The sequence below is a fragment of the Rhea americana genome, unplaced genomic scaffold, assembly GCF_003343005.1.
Source record: "Rhea americana isolate MKP2758 unplaced genomic scaffold, rheAme1 scaffold_177, whole genome shotgun sequence".
NCBI classification, from domain to species: domain Eukaryota; kingdom Metazoa; phylum Chordata; class Aves; order Rheiformes; family Rheidae; genus Rhea; species Rhea americana.
Window position 1 is genome coordinate 243,316 of NW_028185894.1, and position 17,494 is coordinate 260,809.

Here is a 17,494-nt window from a genome sequence, read left to right on the forward strand (position 1 = left end):
CTCTGAAGCCATTCTTACCCTGAATAGGCTCAGCATGGACCAAGTAAACGGAAGGCACCTCTTTTACCCAAGCTGCATCCACCCACATCAGTGTTTACACTCTTGCTCAGTGCAAACTCAGACACAGAGAGCTGAATAAGCCAAGAGGTAAGGCACTACACTACGGTGCTCCTTGCCTCTCACGTACAGCTATCTCATGTAGTATGCACGTGTGGCATAGCTATCATCCGTTCCTACAGGGAGATAAGGAGATTCTAGTCAGAGAAACCCTAGGACTGTACAGTGACAGGGAGGGAAGAACACAGCAGCTCCAACACAAGCATGATGGTTACACACAGACTTTCTTCTCCTGCTCCCCTCTGGTCCTTCCCAGTGCATTAGGCTCTGTGATTGAATAGTCACGAGCTTGGAGAAAGGTACTGGGTACAGACTTACCCGGTCGAGCTGTTCTCAGTTGCACCATGGCTTGTGCACTGCCGACTTCATTTTCTGCCATGCACTGATATATACCCTCATCCTCAGGCCCTACGCTGACCAGCCGCAGCGCTCTGCGGGACAGCCGGAGCCGGTGGCTGGAGGAGAGGGGCACAGCGTTGCGCAGCCACATGACGGAGGGYTGGGGGTTCCCTCGCACCTCGCAGGTGAACTTTGCGCTCTGGCCCCAGGGAATGATTTGCTGGGACAGCCCCATGGTGACTTCTGGAGGCTCTGTGTGAGGAAAAATACAGCTGCTGAGCACCACTTTGCAAGCAGCACGGCACAGTTATGACTTTGGACTACCCTCTCTGGTAGGGATGAGGGTGAAGGCACAGATCTTCAGCCCTYCCAGTCCTCCCTTTGCAGGGGCCCACAGGGGTCTGCTTTGTTACTCCTCCCCTTTAGCATCCACATGAGCTASAAGGAGAAGCGGTCCAAGGCCAGCTGCCCTTCTCAGTCCCATGGTGACAGCAGTCACATACAAATCCCATTTTTCTTAGCTGAAACACTGCCCTGCTAAGGTTGTGCTTTTGCCAACCATAGATCAGCACCCGAATGAAATGCACTCCAACAAAACGTAGGCATATCTTCCCTAATGCTTGTCAGAAAGGGAAAGATGTGTGGTGGAAATATCTAAGCTATACTGTCCCTTACATTTCCCAGCTCAGAGAGTGCTTCCTTACAGAGCAGAGCAGAGATCAAGACACCCCCTGACATCTTCCCTATGGCAATGTCAAATATGTCTAAGAAGCAGTTCAGTCCTGCACCAGTCAGTGTTAGTGAAAACCTAATGATGCAAACAGTAAGAGAAGGGATTGCCCAGAGGAAAGAGGGGATCCATTATCTCTCACTCATGGTGGGATRTCAGGATGGAGGAACCAGCACCCCCAACGAAGAAGTCATCTTATATCTTAGAAACTGGAACCTCAAGTAGGAATTTTCCTTGCATTATGGTTTGTCCAGGGAGAGAAATAGCAGCACTAGTATTTTCCCATGAACATAGTGGAGAAAGTCCAAGCCCTTCCTGGAACAAGGCRAGCGAAGGCTATTGCAGCACTCACCAAACACCTGCACATTGTAGAAGATGAATGCAGCTCCAGTCTCACCAACCCCATTGTCAGCCATGCAGCTGTAGGTCCCAGAATCCTCCTCACTTGTGGGGTCAATCAGGAGGTTGCTGAGCAAGAACCGTGTCTTATTGTATGCAGACACGCTGGAACCGTCTTTGGCCCAAGTGACCCGYGGAGGTGGGATGCCACTGGCCACACACTCCAAGATGAGGCTTTGGCCTTTGGTGACAATGATGGTCTGCGCTTCAGGTGGGTAGATTATCCGAGCTGCCTCTGCTGTGGAGCCTGTCAAGGACAGAAGGAAGGGAGGCGAGTGGGAAAGAAAGTGGCCAGGGGAAAATGCCCTGTACAGAGTATAGGTAGGGGAAATGGTAGGGTTAAGGCTGTTCTCCTGCACTGGTATGTGTATGCAACCCCTGAGGAGGTACAGTAATCCCAGGGGTTGCACACACATACCTTGGGGAGTAGACCTCACGGCCTCCTGCTGCTGGACTGGAGTTTTCCCAGCAGCTGATAAAGTAATTTCATACAGAAAACCAGCTGGACTAGCACTGGTATGCATTCCCAAGGCTTGAAGCTCTTAAGGAGGACGTGCAGTGAAAGGAGAACGGCTTACGTCTTACACGGAGCCTCTCACTGGAGACCGAAGTTTTCACCTCCTGAGTCACAGGGTTGTAGGCAGCACATTTATAAGTTCCCTCATCCTCTTGGCTGGCATTGACGATTTGAAGGTTCCCGGATGGCATGATAAGGTAGTTGTCTATATGGAGAGAAGGGGAGATGGTGTGTGGTCATAAGGAATATCCCTCCAGAAATAACACAGCACCCTGAAGGAATATGTGGGCAAATGGGAAGGGAGAAAAGAACGGGATGACAYTGACAGCAGTGAAATGAACCCTTTGGTTCCAGCACTAGGGGTAGGGGATGAGGGGGATAATGAAGCAGCAGGGGAAGGAGGGAAGTCTCATGCGATGCAAACTTGTCACAGGTATGTGCAACAAATGGTGTGATGCTGCAAAATTCAGATCCAAATTTAAAAAATTCCGCTAGATTCAGTCATCTTTATTGAGGGACTGGACTAGAGGAATACTTCATGAACAAATGAAGAAGCCCAATGAAGAGCAATATGGTGTAGCAGCTAATTCTGCCTCCTCTCCCCTTTCATGAGTTGGTGTTAAACGTGGCTTCCCAGTTGTAGCTAGTGGGGGGCATTGGCGAGACTTAGCAGAGGTGCTAAAATAACCTGTGCTCAGGCCAGTGCAAAAAAACCTATTAGACAGAGAAAGTTATTGCTGCTAGGGAAGGGTAAAACTGAGGCTGTGAGAGGAGGACGGGAGGGAGGAGCCCTCCCGGTACTTGCCCCCACCGGCGGCTCACCTCGGGATGCCTCCAGCCACTCATGCTTCACACTGTAGCGGACCTGAGCCTTAGGGTGGCTTTCAGGCAGGTCGCAGGCAATCACAGCTGTGTTCCCCTCATCTACCTCGATCACATGCTGGCCATCAAACTTGAAATCTTTGAGATCTGTAAAGAGAGCAAAGGACAGTGTCTCACAGGCTGGTTCAGCACCCCAGCTTTGGCTCTAGATAGAGCACCTCAGAAACCTTCCAGAGAAACCAAATCATAAAGCTAGCATCAAAAGGTAGGTGATAGCAAAGACAAACAAAATTTGGGAGGATCGGGTAACAAAATTCAGAAGCAAAAGACTCCACATGACTTATTTTGACTAACAAAGGGGAAATACCTGTTCTGAAAGGCAAGTGCAGGAGAAGGAATGCAAAGCAGGAAAGGTGTCATTCTCAGCATGTGTTTTGCAGACCTAAAGCTCAGCTTCCAACTCTCCCACTGCCTGAACAATTGACATCTCCGTGCAAGGAATTCTTGCTCCAGCCACATATTTTACAGCCCAAACTGGTTAACCACTAGAGTTTTAGTACGTCTGAATAGTGCCTGCACCGTCGTTCAAAGAGCAGGAGGATCACAAGGAAAACCTGAGGGCAGCGAGTAGTCTCCTTTAGCAGGTTAGCTTGCAAAAGCCAAGGTAACAGGAGGTAAGGGCTGGGAAGCTTTCCTGAGAGTACAGCAGCTACTTTGGTGCAGTTTGTTTGAGGGCTAGTGGGTCCCCTGCTTTTGCACTGCATTCCTGGGGCGAGATGCCAGTCAAGGGGGCTTTTTGGAAAAAGAAAAAGAAAAAGAAAAAGAAAAAGAAAAAGAAAAAGAAAAAGAAAAAGAAAGAAAGAAAGAAAGAAAGAAAGAAAGAAAGAAAGAAAGAAAGAAAGAAAGAAGAGCAGACTAGGAGGAACAAATAGGGTTTCAGCAGGAGAGGCATCTGACCAGGCACCTGTGCCTGCCTGCTGGCTAGTCCATTTGGGAAGTCCATCAAAAAAGGGGGATGTTTTCCCAGGCTTGACCTCCCCCAAGCTCAGTCCCTTCCCCTTCACTCCCTCTTTTGTCCCAGCTGCTTGCTTCAGCCAGCTGGGCCAGAAAAGTAGAAGGCCATCAGCAAAATGCTTTGAGGGCTCCCATCCGCAGCCCTAGAGGCAGACTGACTTYGTGCCCAAGTCTGTCCTGCGCCGTGCAGCCACCATCTCCCCAGACCAGCCGCAAATGGCCTCACAAACCCATCATCCCTGCCTTTGCCTCTGCACACGGTTGCACCTGATTTTTGGGTATGGAGATTTGTACCAGGGCCCCGCCACCAACGAGGGAAAGGGCACTGAGTTTTGGCCAATGACAACTGGCAGTTGAAATGGAAAAGCTGTGCATCCTTGCCTGGAATTTTTCCATCCTACTTGGAAAAAAAAAGTCCCCTTCATGCATTTCTATAGTGCTGTGCACCAGCCCACTTGACCACCAGTGACAGCTCTGCACCTTGCAGCAGCAAGTTACGTTACTGCGTCAAGGCTCAGCAGAGCCGATCTGCCACAGGACACAGTACTAGCACACGCCTTCTGAGTTGCAGGCCACTAAATCAGGATGAGACCACATTTTCTTTTCAAAACCCCACGCTAAGGCAACACRTTACATCCATTGCCATGACCCGGCAAGGCCGGGCGCTGTCAACAGCTCCATCACCCCTCAAAACCAATCCAAATATGTGGTGCCTTTGACCTCGGGCAGTTTGGAGTTTGCGGGGGGAATAAAAGGGCTTGTGGAGAGCGGCCTACACGCAACCGTCCCTTGGCAGCCCCAAGCAAGCAGAAAAATGTGTTTTTGTTCTCTGGGAAATATAGCAGCTCTCCAAGAGCAAAAGACGGCTCTGGCTCCAACCTTCTCCCACCCACAGTCATGGAAAAGTGACATGAAATTTCTCAAATAGACTTTCTGATTAAAGCAAGATCCTTTATAAAGTTTAAATAAAAAACATCTCTCTTGGCAAGGCAGCGCAAAAGCCTCCCCGAACGCCAACCGGAGAGGCGAGTGTTCCAGTGCCCAGATTTGAGGAGCGGCGAGGAGGTTGAAAAGAGAAGGGGAGGTTTTGCAATGTCATAAAAATGATTTGCAGAGAACACGCTTAATACTTCTGGAATTTCTTGGCACCACTCAATTAAAAAATAATAATAATAAAAAAAGGAATAAGAGTGAACTTCAGAAATGTGATTAATCCTTTAAGGCAAGCTGAGGAGGGGAGCCATGTTTCCACTGGGTATTAAGGCCAGATGAAGGTTAACTCTTAACTTGTGAGAAAGCGGCAGCACGTTTTGCTCCACCAACAACGAAAGTTAGTGCTAGGGAGGGGGAAGGTGCTGGATATCTTCTCTTTTTTGCTTTTCCTATTTGATCAAGGAATGAAACAGTAAGAGGCACAAAAATGGAAAGAGGTGGAGAAAAGGCGAGAACCCAGTGTCTGCCTGCCCGCATCGCACACATTTCTCCAATCAACAAAATATAAACGAGCATCAGGAAAATTAATGTGCGCCTTGGTGGTCTGAATTCATCACATCCAAATTAAGATTTCGGAGCCAAGGCACAGGTCCCAGCAATGCTGGCAGGGATCTGCACGTACACACGCACGGCCCCCAGAAGAGGGAAGAGGGGCCCAGGAGCCAGAGAGGCGGCMGCAGAAAGCACAGACCAAGGGCTCCGCTGCAGCGGCGCCCGCCGGGCAACGCCAGCCTCCCCGGGACGGAAAACAACCGCGAGATTTTGGCTGCCGAAAAGACTCGCTTGTGTAAGAGAGGGCAGCTCCGGCTCCGCGCCGGGCGCGGACAACGCCGCTGCGCTTGCCGGGGGGTTCGGCCCGGGAGCGCTGCCCGCCGCCCCTCTCCGCTGGCACGGGCGAGCGCAGCACGAGGCGGACACCGGCCAAGGAAGCGCAGCTCCGGCGCGGGGGCCCAGCACTCGCCCCCTCTGCTTGCCCACTCTGCGGCAGCGTCACAGGCCAGGAGGTGCCGGAGCGCTGCAAACCCCAGATGCCCTGGGATAACAGGGATTTTCCACCTCCCTCCCCCCCCCACCCGCCTTTTTTCTTTTTAAAGAGGGTGCGACCGAAGGCCGCTGCCCGTGTCCATCTGCGCCGTGCTCGCAGGCGTGATCCCGCGAGCAGGAGCGCGAGGAGGGTCAGGCCCGCGGCTAGCCGAGCCGCTGTCGTCGGGGAGCAAAACCAGCTGAACACCAGGGCCCCGGGCCAAGCAACAAGGCAGGCTAGACAGATCAGATTAAACGAACRGGAGGCCATAAATAACTTTTACAAAAAGCGTAATAGTAAATAAAAGCAGGCCCCTCAAGGTGAAAGTCTTCCCTGTTGCCTTCACTTCAAGGGTAGAGAAAGGTCAGGGAGGGAAGGCAGAGCCCCGGAGAGCAGCCAGGACGGAGGGTCCCCCAGCCCAAACGGCGAGGGGGGCAGCTTTCCCTGCTAACCCCCCATCCCATTTGGCTGTCGGAGCAGCCCGGGGCTACAGCTCTCGCCTGGGCCGAGCTGCACCGCGACTGCTGCTCCGTTCACTCCGTCCGGAGAGCCGCCGGCGGAGCCGCCGTCTCGCCAGGTCCCCACGGCATTTCGCTCCCGCCTCGCTCCCCCGGCCCCAGGCCACCTCCCAACCTCGCCGCCACATCTCCGCCGGCTCTCTCCTCTGCGGGCCGGCTCAGGAAATACCACCTGTGTTTTTCCTCGCTCCCCTCCTCGCTTCACCTCTGCCCCCGGAGCCGGGGCTCTTGGGAAGCTTGCTGGGTGAGCAAATGCTTTTCCAAYGTGCAGCTGAAATCCTCCCTCCTGCCCTGCCGCCGGTGCATGCATCAGGGGAGTAATCAGGMGAGAGGCCCCGGCAGGAGGAAAATGAAAGGGGCTGGCTGCCAAAAGCAGCTGCAAATTCCTGCGGGATCCCGAGCGCAGCCCAGCACGGGGTCACGGCTAAATGGCACCAGGCGGGAATGCCCGGCTTTGCCCCCGGGACTGCCTCCAGGAAACCCAGCGCAGAAACTCCTCGCCGGGCGCTGCAGCTGATCCTTCGATTGGCATCAAGCGTTGCCTTGGCCTGCGTAGGTCTAACCTGAAGTCACTGGGAACGGCTCCAGCTCGTGTCCGTGCTGTTTGGCCCCAGGATAGCAGGGGATTGCACAGGGATGGGCTGAAGCAGCTGGATGCCATTTACTTCCCCGCTTGTCTGAATTAATGTCACCTCTCTGCAGGTCAGGCTTGCTGTTGTGCAAAATGCACGGACGTTCAACGCGCAAGCCCAGTGCTGCGAGTCGCACGGCTTTAACCACTCCTGGCTGCCCGCTTCACAGCGGCAAAGCACTTTGGAGTTTTTTTTTTTTTTTTTTTTTTTGCTGAGAGCTGCTGAGCTGCCCCATTAGTCCCACCAGGGCTCTGAATACTCAAAGTCTTTTGCTGGTGCAGAACCAGCCCACATCAACACATTCGTATTCCTCATGAATTTATGTGCTCCCCTACGGCTCATAGGAGCTATACTTTTTTCAAACAGCACTTCCACTCGGTAAACGGGCTGGAGCAGAGCTTCTCATGTGATGGCAAATCTGCCACCCCACCCAGACGTAGGCAGAGAAAAATCCTCTCTCTTTCTTGTACTTCCCAGCCATATGAAGGCTTAGAAAAATTAGGATTACCAGCCACCGCTGCTCGGGATATTCAAGCTGGCCCAGCCTCCAGACCATCACTGCGGGGCCAAAGAACTGCCTCTGAGCAATGCAGCACCTACCCCACACAGCACGGCCAGCAGTGACATCCATGCTGATGTGCCACAGGCTGCCAGTATTGGGTTTTGCCATCGCTGGGCACCTGGCTAGCTCTAACTGGACTCAAAATTGCTCAAGTAATGGCTGAAGTGCTGTGCCTTTAAGAAACCTTCCCCTTTCTGCAGATCTCTACTCCCTTGACCCTTCGGCTATGCAATAACTTCTTCATCTCTGCTCGAGGAATGAACTGCTAGTTTCAACTAGCCCTCCAAGCCAAGGAGAGCAGAGATGGACTCAGAAATGTCAGCAGGCATCACTGTACCACAGACATGAGAAGCAGGTATCTGTCCCAAGGCCATAGCTGTCGGTAAGATAAAGGTGATTATCTGCTTGCTGATTGTCAGCAGAACATGAGGAGGCCACCAAGAAACGGTGCGCACTGAGTCTGGGGTACGCTAGGGGGTTTCCCCCAAAGGAGGAGGAGAAAAAAAAAGAAAAAAGAGTGAAAATAACATCTCGTGGCCAAATTTTAGACTACCTACTCTCTCCAAACCTAACAAGACAACTTTTCTAGTGACGTTGGCCCTCTTCTGAAAAACATCTTGAAAACACTTTGTTTCTCCTGCTTGCATCATTCACTCTCCAGTGTCACTTCCCACCCTCCACCTAAGACATTTTTGRATGGGGCTAAAACTTTCAGTTTTTTGGGTTTTTTTTTCTTTCTTTTTTTTCTTAATCCCTTTCAGTTCCTAAGGTGATCTGGAAGATCAATTTCTATGCCTATCTGCAAGGGGCTTCCCTCTTCCTCCTGAGAGGACTGTCTCACCAAACCACTTTGGAGCAAGGCTCTGCAGACAGGGTCTGGAGCTGGAGTGACAGTCCATAGCACATCTGCTACCACTGCTTTCACACTCAGTCCCAGTACAAATCAGTGCCTACTCTGTTATTTTAGACTTAGGCAAAGYCATTTTAGAAAGCAGCTGCCAGCTCACTAACATGAACCTGTTCTTTGATCAGCTCTCTCTGGCCACACAAAAAGAGATTTCTTTCCTACACTTTCAGTCCCCCATCTTTCCAGGGCTTTCCTCTCTCACTCAACTCATCAGCTGCCAAGCTGCCTTCTCCACCAAGGGCTCTCTCTTGCCCAAGACTGCCAAAATCTGTGTGGGACACAGCTGCTGCCATCCCCACCTCCYCTACAAAGACCATGGATCCACACAGGGCAGCGGGGGAGCTCTGTGATGGATTAGTTGCTCATTCACCTAACCTCCAGTCTCAGTTTGGTGAGCTCCACTGAAGGGTGCTTGTGGCTTCCCCTTACCAGTAGTGCCTTTGCCATGGCAGATGTTGTACCAAGGGGCAAGTCCCCCTCATTTACATCCCCAGCCCCAGTTGTAATTCAGTGGCTGAAGACACTTGGCTCCTGGAGAGGGCTTAGGTCTGTAAAGGTGCAAATAATCACAGGGCAGGTCAGTTCTAACAGGACCTGCTCAGCACCACTGTTCATCTCATCTTCTCCTGGYCTGTGTGGACTGGAAGAAAGGACAGGCTTAAATCAACAAAGTGCCATGCTGCAGGGCAGTGCTGGACTTGGTTATAGCTTTGATTTGCCCTGAGAGACATGGTAGAACCTCYTGCTCTAGGACTTGTCTCCCCTCTGCCACTGACTCTAGACCAGAGAAGACAGACAGGTCAAGCAGTAGTGCTCAGTCCTAGGAGACAAAACTGCGGGGCAGGAAGGAGTATGCGTGTGCATTGGGGGGGGGCAGATTTCACTCTAAGAATGAAATGATCAGGCTGAGGAGCACACCCTGCTCTCCTAAATGCAAACCATGCCCTTGGTAATCCCATCCACCTCTCCCCTCCTCTCCTTCCCTCTATCAGGCCACCAGCGCACACAGCCCCCTTTCTGCTCTGGAATGTGTTCTCCGAAACTTAATCTCAGTGCAGAGCTCAGGCCAAATTCCCCGACGGATTCAGCTGGGTGACAACCCCCTCCCGCCCTGCACTGGAGCTCAGYAACTCTCCCTCGCTTTCCCTCTCCTCCTCCTACCCAGCCCGGCCTAAACATTTCACTTCTGATTAATGTATCAGTGACAAGCCAATAGCTCTTGGCTTTAAAGCAAAGCCAGCTCCTGCTTTGCACAAACATCTTCACTCCTTCACTTTCTTAAGGCTTAGCCCCAAACTGCCCCTTTCCAGGAAGACAGAGGCCTCCCCAAGCCAGAAGACGGGGCCAGTAGACAGCGCTGTCACTGCCGGGGGGTAGCAGTCTCCTTTGCGTGAACTTGCTGTGTCAGAAATTGCACAGGTCTCAGAGAGGATTAGACTCTCTGCYGCCAAAGAAGGGTGATTCATACAGTGCCTCCCCTTCTCCTGGCAGGYGTGGGTTGCCCTTTCTCAGATGCGTCCAAATACAGCACTTTCTCCAATTTGAGCATAACATCTGGCCAAAATCAGACCCCTGTAAGAGAAGTTCCCCACGCTAAGACACTCCTGACTATGCACACAYATCTCCTTGGTCTGTTGCCAACATGAGAGAGCAGCAGTGAGGAGGACATAAGCTCAGAGAGAGCAGCAAAATCCCATGCTCAGAGTTGTGGCTCAGAAGCAAGGTGGCTCCTTGCTACCATGCCATTGCAACCTAGTATGAAGAGGACAAACCTCCAGGAAAGGAGATCCTGCCCCACTGGGATCCCAGTGGTTGTAGCAAATACAGTGTCCTGCCCCTAAAAGAATAAAATCACATTACAAGTGCTTCTAGATACTGTGCTGTTCTGTCCCTGTGTCCTGCCAACTGCTGCTCTTGCCTTATCAAACCAGAAGCATGCAGGCCTTTGCCTTCATTGGCCTCATGTATTCAAGGCCCTCCTTAAGCAAGACATCAGCTCCCTCATCTCTCCCTTTCCCCAGCAAGGAACAACCCTAATACGAATTCAGAGCAGCACAGAAACAGCAGGTCTCACCACAGCATGAGCAGGGCAAGGCACTCGCRCTTTCTGTGGGACAGGCAGGCAGCAAAAGATAGTAGATATTGACCGCTGTCTTGCAACAGCCCCACAGCCCAGGCAGTACTTTGTTGATCAGCACCAGCAGGTATTTTTTGGTAACCTCAGTTAAGAACTCAGCAACTAGAAGAGGCAACATAAGGTCAGGGAACCGAATGCGCACGCACAAAATTCATAGCTGACATTGTTTCTGCTCTTTGTGAGCCTGCGTAAACTCACTGCAGGACAGGTCTGTAGCCTGTCATGCACAAGAACTTCTTGGGTCATGGCCAGACTACAACACAACAGTCAGTCTGCGGTTGAAAATGCTATAAAATGGCCTAGGCCAAGGGAGCACTCCCCTGACACCAGTGGGAACAAGTGAGCTCGGACGACCCTCCTAAGATGCATGAGTGAAGGCCAAGCAATACAGGGGATGGCAAAGACTGAAACTACTCACTAGCTAACGTTACCACTGCAGGAACACTGGCAATGACTCCTTCAGGCACACGAGCGATGCACTGGTAGCGCCCCACGGTGTGGTTGTTGAGGGCTGTGATGAGGAGTTTCCCTCGTTCAATGTGGATACCCAGCATGTTGTCTGATCCAACCAGCTCTTTCCCGTTCAGTCTCCAGGTAAGGTTCACCCTGGGGGGGTCCACCACACACCCTAGGCTGACCGAGCCTCCCAGCTTTTGGACAATGGAGGCAGGCTGGACAGTGACCTGCAGAGATTCACCTGCACAGAGGGAAAGAAAAGGAAATAAGAAAAGATGGAAAAATAACTCTAGTGCTGGTATGCTTTGGATTCCCCACAGCCTATGGTTGTGCTGCATAGTCTCCTTTGCCCCCTACMTCCACCCTAGTGCTTGGAGATGCACATCAGCCCTATTCTTCTTTAGCACTACCATGCTGAGAYGTCCAGCTCCAACTGTAACCCCTTCTCCTCTCAGGGARCATTTGAACCCAGATCTTTGGTCAAAGCTATTGATGAAGGAATGGAGAGAGAAATGAACCTGTGCGTGAGGCATAGCTACGGTACTCAGCCCGAAGGGAGCAGCATGGTGAGGACGCTGGGTGAGCAGAGCTGGGGGGAACATTGCCTGCTCAAGTAGGGATTTCGCTATTGGGGATTTCCTCTTGCCCCTAGGGGAAGTGAGGCAGCAGGATTTACTGCACCACCTCCAGAATGGGATTGGACATTGCAGGATGTCCCTTAGGGAAATGGGAGAAGYCAAGCCTTTTGAGAGAGAAGGGGGATCTGCTATCTCGAGTTTAATAGCCTTTATTTGCCTCAAGCAAAACATAAAGCAAAATGGAATAGTTGAGTAAGGAAAGAAACTCACTTAGTTTGGCAAAGCAGCTAGCAACTGCGAGAATCAGGCAAGGGATGGGGGACATTGGTCTCTTCCTTCCGCATGTCATTGCCATCCCATACAGCATGTCTTGGAGCAGAGGCACCCAGAGAAGGGTCCCATAAGCTGCCTCAGAGGATGCAGCGGAGGTGTGGCAGTAGCTTCCTGTGGATGACAAGAGAGACGATGGCATGAGATCCTCAGACTCCCTGTGCTTTCCCCTGGCTTCTCTAACAATATCCCTCAAACTCCCAGGGATTCACCAAGTCTGTGGCCTGAGCAGGCTTCAGATGCTGATACAAGCACTTCCCCTCCCTGGCCTCTGGAGGCCTTTCCCTGGTCGTTTTTCTCCCAAGACATCATATCCACAGCTCTCAGCATAAATTTACGTGTTTATGCATGTACACACRCACGCACGCACACATATTCCCTTTCACCATTTCAGATTCAGCAAAATAAATGCTTGTACTGTGCCAGCAATCTATATCACGCAATTTTCAGGAGCAAAACACAAACATTTCCAACAAAATGCTACTGGASATATTCGCTAAATGTTGCTGCCACTTCTTGGTTGTGTCTGCAGAATATACTCTAGCTTAAATGCCCCCCCCAAAGAAAAGTAGATGCAAGTGCAATCCTAACCTAGAAAACAGAGTTGATCCCACACTTCTGTTCCTGAGACTTTTACCATGTCACTATTGAGCATACCCATGTGCCAGTCCAGACAGGACTCTTATGTGAGCTAAAAGTTTCTCTACAAGGAACTATTCTGAAGTAGAAGACATACCTTTCCAGGAGAAGAGGAATGACCAGTTCCAAATTCATTTAAATTCAATGCTCTGGGCTAAAGGTGGATTAAGCTAATTTGGCTTAACATACTTTACCTTTAATCTAAATAAAGGGATCCCGTGTATGAAAGAATTCATATTAATTATTCTGCCCAAAATGCACAGCCTATTTTGAATTGACCTTCCCTGTCTGGACAAATCATTACATTCACATTTGAAAGCATCAATAATCTTCAAAAATCTTGAAGCCCAAGACCACGTGTCACAACCCAGATTGCTGTGAAGAGCTCCATACCGCAGCAGCTGTTTTGGAGAAACTGTCATGAATGAACCCTAAACCAGACAAGCCAGGTAGGGGGGATAAAAAATCTAAGCGGCTGCAGCCAGGAGTGACCATCCAATATGCCTTCGATGTCAGAGGGGATTCACCTTCAAGCAAGGCTGAAGGGCTGAGAGCAAGAAGAGGTATACCCCTACAGAAATCATAATACAGCTACAGTATTCTCAGCTCCTTCCAGGAGCAGCCCTAAGAAGACAACCTGCAAGTCTAAAGGTGTTTCAGAATTGTTCCTATGTCACGTCCACATTGGCACTAGAAGAGTTCGAAGACCAAATCCACCACAGTAGCCAACTCACACAGCAGTTGTTTTTCCTGCTCCCCCTACAGATACAYAGTCAGCTCATTAACTGCTGATCATCATCCTCATCATAATCATTATCCTCAAGAGCATYTGGATCCTGCAGAGCAGCATTACCTGCTTTAGCCATCACTGGTTTGAGCATGTCCTTTCCATATCCATCTCAGTTAGAAAGGTGAGACAAATCTCTTCAGACATAACCTCTAAAAGAGGGATTCCTGAAGTAAAAACTGCCACAGACTCCATGTGAGATGCTTGGTGAGTCTTTCAAGGGAAGGCTGACCTACTACTAGCAAGGAATGACAGCACTTGTGCAAATCTCACTGGCTGCTCTCAAACGACTTCACCTGAGCACTGGTGACAGTAAAGGTCCAAGAGCACAGCACTCGTGGCAATGTCTGTGACTGGCTGTGCTGAGCTCCAAATGACTACAGCAGGAATTAAGAAAGCTAGTTTGCATACATCTCTGCAAACTCTGCACATTTGACAGTGTCACAAGCTGCCCCCTTGCCCCTCTGTGTGCAGAGAACTGGTTGGGAGTCAAGTCATGGAGGAGACATTCATTTGAAGTTGAGAGGAGGTGGGAAAAAGAAAAACCCACCCATTTTGAGTTGGAATTTCAAACGGAAGAGATGCCAAATAAACTAATCTGCAGCTGGAGCTTTGCAAATGCCACAAAGAGCATCTTTACATGGTATTTTGAAGGCTGGTGTGAGCTCACTCTGCCTGCCTTTCCAGCGGGCTAGATGCAAGCCAGGTCTTTCCCAGAAGTCATGTAGCAATGGTTAGTGTGGCTGTAAGCCTCAGCTAATAAGCCTTAGTGAGAAGCAGGGTAAATTAGGTCACGCCTGATTTGGCCAGGAGCATGGAAGTGCCCCCTACCTTCAGGCATCAGGCTTATGTATACCATGAAGACATCCAGAAAGACTACATAAACTTATATTTTTACCTACACAGCCTGTTACACATGGAAGTCCTCTGTTGGTAACCACTAGCGCCAAAGTGACAGTAAGTGATTTCCCTTCCATGCTCTTCATCACTCCCTGTATCACTCTTCTTCTCAGATGAGGGAAAAAAGACTCAACAATTCGCCTTCGAAGAATTTTCCCCACCAACCAACACATACAGTAGGACTAGATCCTTTAACTATTAGCTTGGAGAGCATCTGTGTTACTAAAGTTCATTTCCCTGCGTAAGACAATTACCAAAGCAGCCCACCTCACACTGCAGCCGTCTCTGGCAAACCACCACTGAACACAGCAGCAAAAGTGCCCGATCTCTATCCATGCCAGAACATGCACTATCACCACCACTGATGCACTACTAATTACATTAATCTACAAAAGACTTCAAGTTAGTTTAGGCTTAAAATATGAGCCTTGTTTGCACTTTACACCATAAGGTGTCCTGGGGATAAAAAGTCTTCCACTAAACTAGAAGAAGAATCTTTTTAGGGTAGGATATAATTCTTGCTTCCCAGTGCTGGAAGGCTACAGAGTAAAGCTGACTCATTTGCCCTATCAGGATGGGTTTGGCAGAAGAATGGAAAAGTGTTGGACAGAGAAGAGAGTTCTTTCTTGGAGCCCATGCTGGGGGAAGGGGTAGGTGAAAAAGTTCCCAACCAGACCTCCCTGCAGTTCTCCACAGTGCAGAACCTCTGGCCAGGAGGGCAGAGGAGCAAAAATGTGTAACAGACCCTTCATGAGCTAGGACCACCCAGGCACATCGATGCAATGACTAAACTGGCTGTCCTCAGCCCTGTAAAAAGATGAAGGGCAATAGGTGGGGAAGAAAAAAAAAGAAAAAAAAAAGAGATCAAAAAATTTGGCCAATGCACTAGGCAGATTAAACAGTATTGAATACAGACTGAGGAGAGAAGGTGTGTTACAGCAAGTGTATGGTACCTCCCCAAACCTCTAKGCAGAATATGAGCTCTAAATAGGGACATGTGGTCATTTCTTTCACAGCTGAGTGAAGTACAAAAAGTAAATGACTAGCATAAAAATAATGAGGAAAATGAATGAAAACATCAATTCCAAAAGAACTACTAGGATCCCGGGCCAGATTTAGAAATTCTCAGCTTCCACAATTGAAGCCAGATTTTCAAAAGCATTCAGTTCTTGACATGCTGAGCTCTTCTGAATAGGCAACCAACTTATTCCGATGCCTAAATGGGAACTGACYTCTTTTGAAAATGTTGCCCTTAAGCAGTCTGCAAGTAGTGCAAAGCAAGGAACTTTATTAGTCAAGCAGATTTTGATCTGCCCAAGGTCCTTGTAAGCAGCCCCAGAGCTGACGGCAGCGGGAAAGGCAGCAGAGGTGTGGAGCGGAGGGCGCCCCAGGCGCTCCCAGAGCGAGTGCTGCTGGGCAGGAAGCCGTGCCCTGCACCAGGAGCCTGCTCTGCTGCCTCTTCTCCTCAAGGTAGGTCCTCAAAGAAATATCCCTGGGTGCTGACAGTCCTTTTTCCTCCTGCCACTGAGAGCGTGAGTCTCAACAGCTCACACTTCAGTGCTATTCTGGAAAAGAAAGCGTTAAGGTCACCTGAAGAGCTTCAGCAGGGGAAGAAAAAGTTATTTATTTGTTTTTGCTTAATTCTTTCCTGACGGGTTAAAATAATTTCCTATCAGTGGAATGAGGGCTCTAAGTCCCTTACAGACAGCCCAGTAACTCAAAGGAGAGGTCATTAGGAGAATAAAATTAATGAGAGCTTCATCAGATAGAGTGGGTGTAAAATCTGTCAGCTCGGTTTCCTGCTGCACACGTGCACCCGGCACAGTGTTACAGAGACGGAGAGGACGGCAAAGGGAGAGGAGCAAGAAAAACCATTTAGTAAAGGGGATGAAGGTATGAAAAGGGCAGAAAGGAGCGTGTGCATGGTGGAGGGAGATAAAGCTGGACAGCAAAAGGCGTTCTGAATTAAACAGACGCAGCACGAGAGGTGTCTGCTGATTAGAGACTGAAGGTTTTACTGAGGAAATGCTGCCCACAGCCCCAGGCCCCCTCCTGCTTAACAAGGGCTGGCCATAGAGCCGGCTGTGATTTACGGGGCTCCCAAATAGAAACCAGCCTCTGCCCTGCTCCCGGGCTGCGGCGCAGGGACGGATGCAGGGMGCAGGGAAAAGCAAAGGCAGCCTGGGATGGTAAAGCACCAAGATCCCCCTGAACTCCGAGGGGAAAGCGCAAGGGCAGCACCAAGCATTGCCACGCACTAGGACAAGCGGAGGGAGGGATGCCTGCGTGCTCGCCCTGCGCTGCAGCGGCGCCGGGACAACCCCGGTCCAGCAGAGCCTGCAGGTGACAGGCACCTTTTCCATTTCATATCTTGGCATTTCTTGGCTTTTAGCTACTCAAACTGACTCACAGAAGAGGACTTGAGCTGTCWTCAAGGTGGATCACAGGTTGCAGGGCTAAGTTGACCTTTACAAAAAACACAGACACAAAAACAAACAACCCCCCTCCCCCTCCCAAAAAAACCACACTCTCAAGCTGAAAAACACTGTCAAGGTGATGCAGCCCAGCAGSTCAGCTGCAACATCCTTGCACGACTTCTTGGCACAGATGGCATCTGCAAACTGCAGAAGCAAACTGCTACTCCAAAAACCCATCAAACAGCAACATACGAGAGGCTAAAGAGAGGCTAACCTCAACCCACCACCACCCCATTTTCTAATTTCAGAATTTCACACCATTAGCTACATTCGYTCTTTCTGGCAGGGTCTGGCAAATGAGGGGTCTGGAGCAGGACAGATGCTCCCTCTCCCCCATGAAAGCACGGGGACGAGGACATCCTCACTGCCCAGGGAGAGCCAGCAGCCTGAGCAGAAAGGGGTCGGTGTCGGGACGGGGCAGAGAGAGGCAGCATCCAACACTGCCCTGATGTATTTAAAGTTGAGGACGGATTGCATTGTACATGCAAACAGGGATAAAAGCTTGCCTGGTTTCCTCCTCAAAACTGACAGCTCGTGATTAGGCAGTGCTTTAGCTAGAGCAAAGGTGGCCCTTGATTAACATGGTGTGAGGAGCTTCCTTCCAACTTTTTTTTTT

At 50.3% G+C, this 17,494-nt stretch overlaps 1 protein-coding gene across 3 annotated transcripts in view; it reads right to left on the reverse strand.

The window, feature by feature from the left end:
• The window catches only part of BOC (BOC cell adhesion associated, oncogene regulated), a 58,664-nt gene that overhangs the window by 13,206 nt on the left and 27,964 nt on the right, over window positions 1–17,494 (reverse strand). For all 3 annotated transcript variants that reach the window (XM_085301432.1, XM_085301431.1, XM_085301433.1), the window contains 6 exons: window positions 12,016–12,189; window positions 11,130–11,408; window positions 2,925–3,071; window positions 2,164–2,307; window positions 1,539–1,832; window positions 436–708 (listed from right to left, as the gene is read on the reverse strand). In XM_085301432.1, the coding sequence (XP_085157558.1) occupies window positions 436–708; window positions 1,539–1,832; window positions 2,164–2,307; window positions 2,925–3,071; window positions 11,130–11,408; window positions 12,016–12,112 (1,234 nt within the window). In that variant the 5' untranslated portion in view covers window positions 12,113–12,189. The remainder of the gene's footprint in view (window positions 1–435; window positions 709–1,538; window positions 1,833–2,163; window positions 2,308–2,924; window positions 3,072–11,129; window positions 11,409–12,015; window positions 12,190–17,494) is intronic.